This window comes from Nesoenas mayeri (assembly GCF_963082525.1).
Source record: "Nesoenas mayeri genome assembly, chromosome: 5".
Taxonomy (NCBI): domain Eukaryota; kingdom Metazoa; phylum Chordata; class Aves; order Columbiformes; family Columbidae; genus Nesoenas; species Nesoenas mayeri.
The window spans coordinates 39,937,189-39,950,621 of record NC_137548.1 but is presented as its reverse complement, the minus strand read 5'-3'; the positions used below and the strand labels follow the sequence as shown (position 1 = coordinate 39,950,621).

At 37.7% G+C, this 13,433-nt stretch overlaps 1 protein-coding gene across 1 annotated transcript in view; it reads left to right on the top strand.

The window, feature by feature from the left end:
* Nucleotides 1-13,433, top strand: part of STARD9 (StAR related lipid transfer domain containing 9) — a gene marked incomplete at both ends in the record, with an annotated part of 107,682 nt that overhangs the window by 51,177 nt on the left and 43,072 nt on the right. The window contains 8 exons of the mRNA XM_080345740.1: nucleotides 74-135; nucleotides 619-731; nucleotides 6,215-6,284; nucleotides 9,001-9,073; nucleotides 9,984-10,051; nucleotides 11,025-11,122; nucleotides 11,344-11,544; nucleotides 11,945-12,042. Coding sequence (XP_080201866.1) covers nucleotides 74-135; nucleotides 619-731; nucleotides 6,215-6,284; nucleotides 9,001-9,073; nucleotides 9,984-10,051; nucleotides 11,025-11,122; nucleotides 11,344-11,544; nucleotides 11,945-12,042 — 783 coding nt within the window. The remainder of the gene's footprint in view (nucleotides 1-73; nucleotides 136-618; nucleotides 732-6,214; nucleotides 6,285-9,000; nucleotides 9,074-9,983; nucleotides 10,052-11,024; nucleotides 11,123-11,343; nucleotides 11,545-11,944; nucleotides 12,043-13,433) is intronic.

The window sequence follows — 13,433 nt, the reverse complement described above, 5'->3', positions numbered from 1 at the left end:
TATTTCCCTTGCATTTGTGTGGTTAGATTTTCTTGATGGATTTTAAATTCACATAAACTTCTGGTTTATGCAGGGCCTCTTTTCAAGGAAGGATGATTACTCAGACCAGACAGCATCTTGCAGAGTAAAGGTCAGGTAAGTGTGTCGCTGTTTTGGGCAATGCTATGAATGCTTTCAACAACATATTCCTGTAAGTAAACAAAGCAAGTGCATTGAAAATTTACTTTCTGTTTCTTTAATTCTTACATTTGACTCATAATCCTACATTTGATTCTTACTCATTGTTCCCATTAGTCTGATGAAGTATGTATGATGTTTGGAAATCTGGGGATTTGAACTCACTGCTATTTAAAAGCATATTTTATGAATTTTAAATAAATACTGAATGCCTTTTGCTTTTTGGAAATTTGTTACTATGAGTTCTTTCTATGTGCGCTGCATGGGAAGGGACAGTATGAGAGAGAACAAATTCATTAACTTAACCATGAAAGATATATGTAAGATTCAGGTAGCTAAATTGTCTAAATACATGCTTTCTTTCTCTCTCTCTCTCTTTTTTTTTTTTTTTTTTTTTTTATTATGTGCATTTTAAAAATCCTTATTTCTTTTTCTTTTCAGTTTTCTTGAAATCTATAATGAGCGTGTCCGAGATTTGTTAAAGCAATCAGACCAAAAGAAACCTTACACACTTCGAGTCCGAGAACACCCTGAAACAGGACCGTATGTCCAAGGTGAGAGCAGGCTTCACAGCTAGCATCAGATTTTCAAGTAAATGTGTACCAGGTCAGTATGTATGTTTGCATATGTTCCTGGCATGACCCTAATTGCTTCTACTCTTCAAGAATTACTTTCCTCAAATATTTTGCTTATTAATTTGAACATGGGTGATATACTGAAATCATTCCCTCTGTTATCCCACTGGCTGGATATCCTGCACTATTCTATTTGTGTTTCCAAACGTAGGTTGTGTGTGAGCCATAGGGGTTTGCTTTGTTTTGTTTTAAAAAAAATCTTAACTTGATCAAGAAATCCACCAGTATGAGCTCTAAGTGGGTTGTATAGGTCAGCCTAAGGTCCCTCCATACCTGCTTCAGTCCTTGGCATTTACAAAATAATTATAATAATAAATTAGATAAACTCAGCTGTTCGATGTTGCAGGACAGGCTATGAGAAGCAATTAAAATCTGTATTACCCAGGTGAGAACCTAATAAGCTTAATTTCCCTTCATTAAACTGATAAAGCACAGGATGGGTAATGTTGGTGCATTATATGATTAAAAATGTCACACACTTTTAAATTCGTGCTTGCAAGAGCAGCCCCTTTGGTGGCTTTGTGTTTTCTAGTGAATCATAGCATTCAAATCAGGTGATACAGAATGAGGAAAAAAAATAACACACGCTTGTATTTTTTCCATTTCAGTTGTCTTTCTTATTTTAGTTCTTCTCTCTCATTGTTTTTTGTACTTCCAGTTCATGTCCACTTTTGATTGGTGCTGTCATTTCAGGGTCTTGGGTAGCTTTAAAGTGGAGTTTGACTGTGGTTGTTTTTAAATTGATTAGCTCTCAATGGACAGTTTGCCTGCTATCTTGCCATTTATCTGACCAACAACTGACAAAAGGCATGTCCTCCAAAATCAGTGCACCAGTGCAAAATCATACAGAGCAGCTTTACAGTGGAGGTCAGAAGGGAGAGTCTTTTCCAAACGGATGCAAGTTTCAAAAATTAGTGAGTTTGTTTAGAAAGTAACTGTGTATGTTTCCTTCTTGGTGTGCCTTCTATCTAGTGGGCAGAATTCCAAAGTTGCCGCTGGTATTGCTGCCTCTGCAACTGCTTGGCTGACCACCAAATGGGTAGTTACACCTGGGAGGTGCAGAATACATATCACAACCAAATTTTATTGGTCCTGTCACATCAGATCAAATGCTGATTTATTCTGGCTTTTAAATAGAGTTACTTCTGTTCTCCCTGGTTCGCTTTTCTCTGTCTCTTTTCCTTTGTCACAGCATCACACATCAGATTGTTATCTGCATTTCAGAGATTAAGGCAAGACATGACAACAGATAGGGTGACTCGACCTTGTGATTGAATGGAGCCTGGAATTCCCAGCTCTCATTCCCTGGACACCTGCATTATTAGTCACAGTACATCTAAAATCCGATGGTTGTTACCAATTCCTCCTCTCAAAATCTGAAATAAGCACTTGGGAAGTGTTTCACTTGCATGGCCCTATGCACAAGGGACTGTCTGGCATTCTGGTTATTTCAGCTGTGCTTTCCCAGCACATCAGCATCCTTTTTAAACAAAGTTGGAAAACAGATGAATTAATGGTCTCATTAGTATGGCAAGCTTATCATTCTTTGAAAAGCAGATTCATAGACATTTGGCCTTTACTGAGGTCTTTCCAAGATTCTCTTTCTACCTGCTTGTTATCAGAGAACTTCATTGTTGGTGGAGTACAGATACTAATTATTTTCTTTCAGCAGCTGCCCTTTCACCACACAAGAAAAGGTCTTTAAACTGCTTCCTTCCTTGGCAATTTCCATCTCTTTTCTCAGGCCTTATATCTCCAGTGATTCCTTGGCTGCAAATAACGGAGTTGCCTTGTTTTAAAAGAAAATGAAGTTATAGCTTCTGCCAATGGGCTGGCTTGCCTTTTGTCACTATTTTGTCTTCATATGGAACCTTCCAGGCCAAATCTGTCACTTTTTTTCCAGTTCTATTTTTTGTGGAGTTTTGTTTTGTGGTTTGTTTGGAGGTTTTTTTGTGGGATTTTTTTTTTTTTCTGTGGTGTGGGGGATTTTTGGTGTTTTTCTTTTTCTTTTCTTTTTTTTTTTAATTATTATTATTTAATTTTACCCCTTTTGAATAAGGATTTCATACTTAGACATAACTAAAATTTTAAGTGGAACAATTTTATGTTAAAGTTCTGAAATACTCGATAAAAGTTTCCAGATTATTAGATTTTGTAAAATAAGAGGAAAGCATAATGAAAAAAGGTAAACCTAAATAATATTTGGCAGCTTTGGCCACATTTGTAAATTCAGTACCTACACTTTATTTTAGAAGATTCTCTTCCTCTGTATCTTATGACAGGCTCCAAAAATCATTGTCTTAATGAATATTAAAAAAAATAATTGTAATGATAAATGTGCTTTGTGTTTTTAGAAAAAAAATGGTAGCATGCACAAAAAGTGAAGTAATTTCTCTACTCAAGGCATCATGGGGTGTAATTAGATGCTGTTGTGAGAGCATGTGAACGGAAGTGATTTCAGGCTGATGAGTCAGTGGCTTAGGGCAACAATTTTTTTTTTAGATATATCTACAGAAGTACATATTAATAAAGAAATATGTGTATGTAGAATCTACACAATTAAGAATTGTAATAGTATGCTTTACTTGATGCAACCCTGGTGATTAGTCCCTAGGGAGAGGGACTAATAAAGGTGTGATTACATAGCTCTTTTTGGAACTGCACTCATTAGCTCGCATCAAAAATAAGCAGCAGTGTGAAAGTCCAGAGGTCTTTTGCATGCGGGTGATGAGTACAGTCAGCTTCATTTTAATAACATCAAATTCAAGAACATAAAGTGGTTTGCAACACTGGTACAAAATGCCCTTCTCAGCTTCAGTAATATATTGTTGCAGTCAACAGTTGCTGATATCTCAGCCTTCTACGTGCTGAAATAGTCCTTGGCAGTTCTATGTGTAGTCTCTCAGTGCAGGATCAGAGCACAAGAATGTTGTTTCCAATAGCTAGATGGCCAAGATCAGAATTATCAGCAAGCTTACTAGAAGGGGAGCTTGTTTGGTATTCCCCTTCCAGACAATTTGCTGTAAGGGAGAAATAAAAATGGTGAACGTCAGCAAAGCTCAGAAATTTTCCATTATTTCCCATAGATGCAGTGAGTCAAGGGCTATCATCTGTATTTGCATCATAATTCTTGTAAGCCATTGGCAATTTTAAGGTTTGCTGACTTGATCAGGAGGCTCCCAGTGTACTGTTAGTTTGTGAATTGTGTGGTTGGTGTCAATGATATGCAGAGTACAACGAGCACGGGATGAAGACTGGATAGAGTGGAAAATCAGAAAACTTAACCCCTTTGAGGATGCTCAGATGCTCTGCGAAATGGATTTTCCATTTACAAGTCCAGTCAGGACATCCCAATTCTGAACACTAAGTATTTGGAATAGTTTCCAGCCCATCATTTTTCCATGTAAAGGCTGTAAGATTGTAGCCTTTAAAATGCTGAAATTGATTCAGTGCTTTGAGTTGGAATCGTTTCAAGCTTCTCCCTCACAGATGGTTGCACTGTTAAGGAATCGGCCTCTCTTAAATCAGGAAATGATGCAATCTATTTTGTTACTCTGAGACAGATTTCTGGGAGAGATCCTTTCTTACTCCAAGGCAGATTTCTAGATGAGCAAGTGGTTTTGATATTTCCATTTCTTGAAAATGACTTTTTTTTTTTTTTTTAGTAGCCAACACAACAGTTTGTCATTTGTTTTCAAACAACATTTAAAATATTTCATTTACCTTAAAGAAAAACTAAAAATTTTTTACCTCTGTGCTAGATTCACTATTGCAGTATTTATAGAAATGTAGCTAGGTAGAATTTAATCCATGCTTCCATTTTATAACTGGGTTCTTATTCAGTTAAATAAGATCCTGAAAAAGAGTCTGTGAAAACAATATGTGATAGTTTCCATATTCTGAGCTTTGAAGATCCCAGCGCTGTTGGAAACATAATGGGCCTCTTCCTTGAGTGGAAAGTATGATGACTTCTGGAATTAATGTGTTGTAAAGGGACACGAGAGAGCAGAAGAAATGCTTTTGTTTGAAAATCATCTTATACTTTGTGTGTGCGTGAGTGTGCATGCATGCACACTACAGTTAAGGCTTTTTTCAAACTGTGTGTGATCCAATTTTTTTTTTCTTTATGTATGTCAGTTGCTAAAAGACTAAAATAAATTCCCATCTTTGGCTTAGATTTTGCTTTCATTTAAAGTTAAGCAAGCTGTTATCGTGTGAGGATAGACTCTCTCAAACAATGTCAGAACTACTTATTTCAGTCTTGTGGAATTTTATGTTCATCTTGACGTACATTCTAGCAGTAGATAAATTATTTGATGCAAATAAATCACTTTTTTCAGTACTATGCCTCCATCCACCCTTTTGTGGCCTGCAATAAAACCACCCAAACCTGAATCAATGTGGGGAAAGGAAGTAGCCCTGGATTCCGGCTCTGAGATATAACATTTCACAAAGGAGTGTTTTACTGGGTATTGTATGACAAAGACTTGCTTCAAAGCTCAGGTGATTTTTTTTAGGAGTCACTGCAGTACAACTGATGACTAATCATCACCATGAAATGCAAATGAGGCATATTAAACTGTGTTTCTGTAAAATACGAGCCTGTTGAGGTTAATTTTGTGTCTGCTGGCATCTGCATTTTGCAGGGGCTGGCAGAGGCGGCTCAGCGCAGCAGCACACTGCCCTCCGCCGGGAGGGACCTGTTCGTCACAACCACCGCTCCGACACAGCAGGCTCTGCAATGCAGTGTTTCTGTCATTTTGTTTTCAGTGGGCTTTTTCTCCCTTAACAATAAAATCAGATTTTAAAAAAAAACCAAACCAAACCAAAACAACTCCCCAAAACCAAAACAAAACAAAAGAAAAAACCTAAACAAAACACCACACCAAAAAAACCCAAGCAACCAAACAAAAACCTGAAAGCAAAAGATATGAAAAAGACAGATGTTTCATATAATTATTTGGGCTGAATACTGGTCAAGTAAATGGTAAATATTCAAATGGGTTGATTCCTAATTCTGTTGCATGAACAGAGCAACGGCAAAAAGCTTCTTTACAGGTTCTGTACCCAATTTGTGGCAGTGACATAGCAGTGACTCTTACGGAGTTTCAGTTATATTGTTTTAAAAATACCATTATTCTGCAGACAATTTGGAAAAAGGTCTGTAGTTTGAAGGTACAATGCATTTTTTTATACTGATGTCACTGCATCTGGAGGATGGACTGGAATTTTTTATTTTCTTTTTTAGAAAGAAAATAGTTACTCTAGTTGAGACACTACTTGTAGAACAGACTGGCAGCCAGCAGAACATCCTTATGTTCCTGATGTTGGGTAAAAGGTTGGGAAAACTGACTGAAACTTTCTGAGAAAAATGTACATTTAACTCTTTAAATCTTTGGCAGGATTGACTCAACATTTAGTTACAGACTACAAGCAAGTTGTAGAACTTCTAGAAGAAGGAATAGCCAAAAGGTATTTTATAAAACAACCCAACTCCATCTTTATTTAACACTTCTTTCACCATGTGTTGTTTCCATTGATATTTATTTTACTGACAGTGTTGCCAATGCTTTGTAATGACAGGATGTCAATTTGCTGATCTTGCACATGACATACACATAAGATGTGATGTACCTTCACGTTATTCATAGCTGCAAGCACTTGCTTGTGACATGTTAGACTCTATAGCTTTCATCTCACTTGTTAGTTATAGAATAGAATCATAATAGTTTGGGTTGGCAGGGACCTTTAAAGGTCATCTAGTCCAACCCCCTGCAATGAGCAGGGACATCTTCAACTAGATCAGGTTGCTCAACTTAGTGATTTAAAACTGCTGAAAATATAGTATTTTTGTTTATTTTCTAGAAGCATTTAGTTTATCATTATTTAAGTTTTAGAAATATTTTTTAGATTATAATCCAGATCACACACATTTGCTGTGAGAGAACTGTGGAAATAGGCAGAAAAATGAAGCCAATTATTTGAGCTCTCATTAGTCAAGACTTTTTTTCACTTTTTTGACAGGGAGCCTTGGATATCAATACAACTGCCATTACAGTGATGAGAAAGGTTTATATTTGAAAGAATCCTCCAAATACAAATCACAGTTCCAAAACTGATATTAAGTCTTATCATGAGAGACATCGAGATTTTAGAATATCAGTGACACTGGGAAGTAAATAAAAACTAAGCTGCATTTGTGCATATGCACAAAAACATAGAATATACAGCAGGATTAAGTTTTGCTGTTTCTGCATGTAGCAATCAATAGGTGCAACTCTATGGTCAGAAGAGACTTTTTCAGAACAACAAAATTCCTTTCTGTCTGCTAGTGTAATCCTACAGTTGTCTCATTGCTAAGGAAATAGAAGATGTAGAGAAAACTAAATCAGAAGTTCAATATCTTGTGTTTAACTTTTTGTGATGCTGAAGTTTTGAACTTTTTTACTTGCATGAAACCAATTAACTTTTCAAAAACTTATTTGGAATATGCTGTTTACCGATAGTCTTTATTTTTACGAAATATTCTGCAGAGTATTTATTGGCACATCATAAATGCAAACAAACTAATTTAAAGCATCTGCAGTCTGGAAAATTATGCCAAATGAACATCAGGAAGATCTTAGGGATAAAGAAGGTGGGGAACAGGCTGCAATTACCCCATGTGGCTGGAGGCAGGAGAGAAGCAGGTGGGTCATGATGGCTCCATGTCTGACTACACAGGAAAGACAGGAGGGGAAGCTCCTCTACTATAATAACAAGAAGCAGAGTTTTCTGAAGGCATTTTTTCTACCAGCTGATTTTATCAGGCCACCTCCAGCCCTGCTCTTGCTGCACCTATTATAAAATAAACAAACACAACAAATTCAACATGCAATAATTGTTGGAGGTTTTTTTAACTCTCGGGGATATTTTTTTTTCTCTCAACACTCCATCTCAAATGCTGAAGAACAGAATTTTTAAAAAGCAAGAAATACAAATTTCTGAATTTCCAAAAGCAGAGCCCTGGTATTGTGTAAAGCAAAACAACAAAGAATCTAAATAATATTATTAGAATAGTGTAAAATATTAAAATGTACACCACATGCAACAATGAAATTAAATATATGAAAAAACTGACACATACGTTCTCCCATAAAAATGCCTGTGGCTTTGGGCAGTGCCTGCTCCTGCGGCTGTGGGGGTGCCAGAGCCAGGGAGTGATGGGGAGGGAGGAGAGTCCTGGCTGGGGCTCATGCTCAGGGGGGTTCATGCAACTGCATCTCTGCTCTCTCCTGCCCCTGCTCTCTGCATTGCTCTGACAGCTGAGCTCTGACGAAACGCTGGTTCCACAGTCCTTGTCTGCGCTACTCAAATTGCCTGCTGTTGCCGAGGGTGAGCTTGGCAGCGCTGATGCTGAAGGCTCCACGTGGAGCTGATATTGGAAGGCAAGCTACAAAAGTGACAAAGGAAAAGACCTGTGCCCTAGGCAAAACCCTGCTTTCTTGGGGTTTGTCTAAGCAAAACAACAACAAAGCAAGCAGAATATCCAAAAGTTTCTGCTACAGACAGTTGGAGATTGCCACTGCTTCTCCTCCTGTGCCTGGTACCTGCTTGCCAGAAGGCAGTGGGTCAGGGAGCCCAAGCAGATGACCGGTCTGTCCATGGGGTGAAGCCAAGCAAGTGCCACACAAGTAAATTACAGTATTCATTTGATACTCACACTCCTCTTACAGCGTAAAATTACTACATCAGGCTTGTGACAGAATGGAGCCCCAGAAAATGGTGTATGAAGCTTTTTATACCCTTTGAAGTGCCAAGTAATAAAAATGCGGACAATACGGAGAAAATGTACTGGGCTAGTACATTCAGTGGTGTTGTGTGTGAGCTGTACGATGGTGTTGTTGGCTGTACTTCTCTGCTGTGTTCTACCCTTGTGCAACACCTTCCACCTGTGCTATAAGGCTGTTTGAAGATACTTCCTGAGAGTGCTGCTGGTGGACACAAACCCCTCTAACTGACCTGTGGTTTCCACCCTCCTGGGTCTTCTGCCAAACGCTCTGTGATCAAATCTAAGAATACAGCCTACCATATTCACCAAGTTTCACATTCCTTCATCTTAATTTATCTGCTGTATTTGTTATTTTTGCTTTCCCTGAATACAGGGGAAAAAAGTCTTTGTAACTGAATGGTTTGTTCTTCTTTCTAGAATCACAGCAGCTACACATATTCACAATGCCAGCAGCAGATCCCATGCTATCTTCACCATCCACTACACTCAGGTTAGCTAAAAATAACACAACTTCCTCTTCACTCTCAAAAAGCATTGTTCGATGTCTTGTGCATTGTTTACTTGTCACTGTTTTGTGCTATTTGTAATAATCTCGGTGGAAGCTGTTACTTACTTCCTTTGGATCCCACTGCAGATGTGTTACGCTTCCTGCACCCCGATGTGTTGAGTGTTTACTGAAGTATTCTTGTTCTTTTATGCAAGCGTATAGTCAGAAGTGATGCCAAAGACTCACTGTACAAAGACATGTTTAAAGTTTTAATCAACCTTTTGAAATGCAATGCCTCTAGGATGCTGTGAAAGTTTACGTGCAAATATGTTTGAAGTTATGTTTTGTCACACTTGTTCAGGATCCTTAATTGAAGTACAGCATTAGTTTAACACTTAACAGAATTTTGTATCTGTCCAACATTTCGGATGTGCTCATCTCTTTAGAATTTGGCATCCAGTACTCACCCAGAGACAATGCACCCTTTCTCCAGAGGAATTATATCCTTCCCTGGCAGGGAAGTTGTTCGGTGATCCAATAGACCTTTTCTATCTCACACTTCTAACTTCCTGTAATCACAGAACATTTTGGGATATTTTTCAGTAGTTTCACAAAAGACGTTTGGAATACATTAGTGGAAAATAACCCTGCAAGATCTACAAGAAAGCCTTTCACAGTCGCTAGGCAGTAAAGGTTTTTTTCAAGAGGAAATCGGCATAAGAGGGTAGTTTCTCTGTCCGGTGAGAAAGCTGTTGAGTTAATTGTTTGAACATAGCCAGTGGGTCAAGGTCATAAAGAAAGGCAGTGAGACAGTCGTATGTACAACTCAGTTTCAAATGAAAGAGCACATCTGTTTTCTTTTCATTAATTAATTAGTAGGAATAATCTTCCTTATTTATATTTTTCTCTTCAGGCTATACTGGAGAACAATCTCCCCTCTGAAATTGCAAGCAAGATCAACTTAGTCGACCTTGCAGGCAGGTAATAATAAACTGGCGGGCAAACGATAATTTTCTCTGAAGATGCTGGTAATACTGCCTTAAAACATGAAATTTAATATATTAAAACTTCATTAAACTAACAGTAAGCCTGACTTTTGTGTACAGTAACAAGGAAAACTGAGCTAATATTGTTTCTGTCATCTGTTCTTTTGTATTGAGTATTGGATTTCATTGGAGAGCGGAATTCCATGGTCTTCAGATCCAATACTGTGCTGTTGCATACATCTAATGTAACTTCATTCAACCCTGTATTCTTATAAAGTGGCTTTTCCAGTAGCTGTTGGTGTAATTACCAAATCTGAGCTTGACAAGGGGGAAAAATTGAATGTATTCTTCATAGCTGCCTAGCATGGACAAGATAAAATAGTCATATCTTAGTGCTTATGTTGTTCATGTTCCAAAAGTTCTTAAGTCTCTGATCTTAGCTATACATTTCAGTGAGGAATATGAGGTTATGCTGGATGTAACAGAGAACAGAAATATGGAAGTCGTGCTGAGGAGTTATAGAACAGTTGGAGAACAGGACATTTTTATTTCTCAAGAACATAAACAGCCAAGCATGTGTGAGCAGAGAAAGTAGTATTGAGGGGATATATAGACTTTGTTGTTGTTGTTGGTTGGTTGGCTGGTGGGTTTGTGCGTTTTTTTTTGTTTGGTTTTGTTTTTAATTCAGAACCACTATGATTTGGTTTTCCAGTTCAGGCTTGAATTTATGTTTTGATGGGTCTTTAACAATAGTTTGCACCAATGGCCTTTGCTCATGGCTTTTTGGGCTTTCCAAACCAGAGAGCAATATAAAGTATTCAAAGCATATGATTTTTTAATTCCAAAGCTTGCAATTTCTGTTTTCTGGTATGTCAGGAAAATACATAATGTTTTCATATTGCTTGTATGTTAATAATTAAGTATTTTTGTTTGGTTTGCATTCTCTTTTCCATGCTTGTGGGCTATAGTGAAAGAGCTGATCCCAGTTACTGTAAGGATCGTATTACAGAAGGTGCCAATATTAACAAGTCATTAGTCACACTTGGAATTGTTATCTCCACTTTAGGTAAGCACAATATTTATTTCTTTATATTGAAAGGAAGTGATAAAAGGACAGGACTCGCTCACCTTGTGCTGTGTCTTAATGTTTATCTATATTTACAACAAAAAGCTGAACAGAACAGCTGTATGACATCTTCATAAACTATAATGCCATCTAAGAAAATTAAATAGCCATGACGGAAATAAATAACCACTTTCCTGACCTCTGTGGTGTTTCTCCTTCAGCACAAAATTCACAGATGTTCAGCAGCTGCCAGAGCATAAACACCATAACAAGCGAAGGGGAGAACAGTCATGTGGACAGTCCTGCCACAGGCAGTGTCAGTGGGACCAGGCGACCAGCTTACATCCCGTACCGTGACTCCATCCTCACCTGGCTTCTCAAGGACAGTCTGGGGGGCAACTCCAAGACCATTATGATTGCCAGTGAGTTTGGTTTCTGTTCATTGTCAACATTTTGTGCTACATTACCCCCTGAAAAGACATCTCTACTGCAGTGAGAAATGTATCACTTAAGATCTGTCCTTGTAAAGATTTACTTAACTACTTTGTAGGACACTCAAGGAAATAAAAAGACATGCTGATTGTGCATGAAGCTTAAGAGTCTTTCCACCATCACAGCTTTCATTTAAAGTGATTTATTCAGTTATAAATACAATCTTGAGAAGATATTCTCTGTGAGCTTGATGAAATATCCATAAGGATATTTTTGAGTTTTGTTTTTTAAAGAAGCAAGACTAAAAAAATCCACCTTTTTGAAAAGTGATGGGTTCAACTCATTAATTTTTAAAATAGTGTTTCTTTTCTCTTTGTTTTCTGTCTGTAGCTATCTCTCCTGCCAGCTCCAGCTACAACGAGACCATGAGTACCTTGAGATATGCTTCAAATGCCAAAAATATTATTAACAAGCCCAGAGTGAATGAGGTGAGGCCTTGGGTTCTGCTTTTCATTCTTGTTCTGTTTTGTTGTATGTGTTAAGGTTTATTTAGTTTATCTGCTCTCTGGATAAAATTCATACCTCTTTTTCTGATGTTTTCGAGAGCTAAATAGGAGCCTGGATATTGTGGAATAATTTCCTTGATCCACTGCATCTTAAACCATTTAGAACTTCACATCTATTTTACATTAATCTCTGTCCACTGAGTTTCAGTCCTTCTCTTTGAATTGTTATGATATGTATGTATGTCTTTATCCTAAATATTGGGAGAGTTACATATCTGTTAGGATTATTTGTTACTGTTTAACTTGTTACCTATAAAAGCATAACCCTTGCAACCCTTCTTCTTGACATGTTGAATGAACTCTATTCAGGTTGCAAAGTCAAGAACTGAAAAGTTAATATGTCAGGCCTAAGGTAGCCTGTGTAGTCTCAGTTGGTCTGCTTTTCAGTACACAAAATGATGCAGCCTTTAAATACATGGGAACAATTTTTGCCACAGAACCACAGCTTCATTTGTTGCACAAAATAGGCCTCTTCCAGGTATGAACTCTGACTGCGTGGCAGATTCATCTGTTCGATTATGCAGGGGCACTTCACAGGCTGCACAAACTGAAAGGTGGCATGGTATTAAAGGAGAGTCTGATGCTGCCTTGGAGAACTGGATTCTGTCGCTGCCTCTCCTACAGCATTCCGGGTTCTTAAAGCAATCTTTCTGTGTGCAGTTTCCTCATTTTCCACCCTTACCTCCAGTCCACATATATCAAATGGGCAAAACATAAACTCTGCCAGTCAAAGACATGTTGTTAGAACAGACTGATTAGCAGTTGTGGAGGTCTTAGACACTATAGTGATGAAAATCAACATAAAAAAATCCACGGGGAAATGCATAATTCTGTCTATATTCACAGCAAAATTCAAATAGCACATAATAATCAAGATTCAATATCACATATGCTAGAAATATAAAACTCTTAAATTGCTCCTCTTCAACTGAGCATTCTTTACCTGGCATTCTGCATGAGTCTGCTGTCCTACAGTGATCATGTAATTTAAGGACTGAATCACAGCATATCCATTTAAGGGACTGAATTAAGGTTTCAAAAAAAGTCTTGATTCCAGCATTTCCTGATCTTCCAGCAGTTGACTTTACAACTTTACTAGTGTTCTTTCGTGATTTGGTCTGGGTGTATCGAGATTTTATCTGTACGTAAAAGGATAGAGTCTTAGAGATGTACTTCATATATTTGCTTTCCTAATGATACTCTGTTAAATATTGGATAGTAGGAAACCTATCTAATCCAAGGTTTCCCAAGTGTAATATGCATCCATATTACCAGTGCCTATAACTAGATTTTAGACATTACTAATGGCAGCA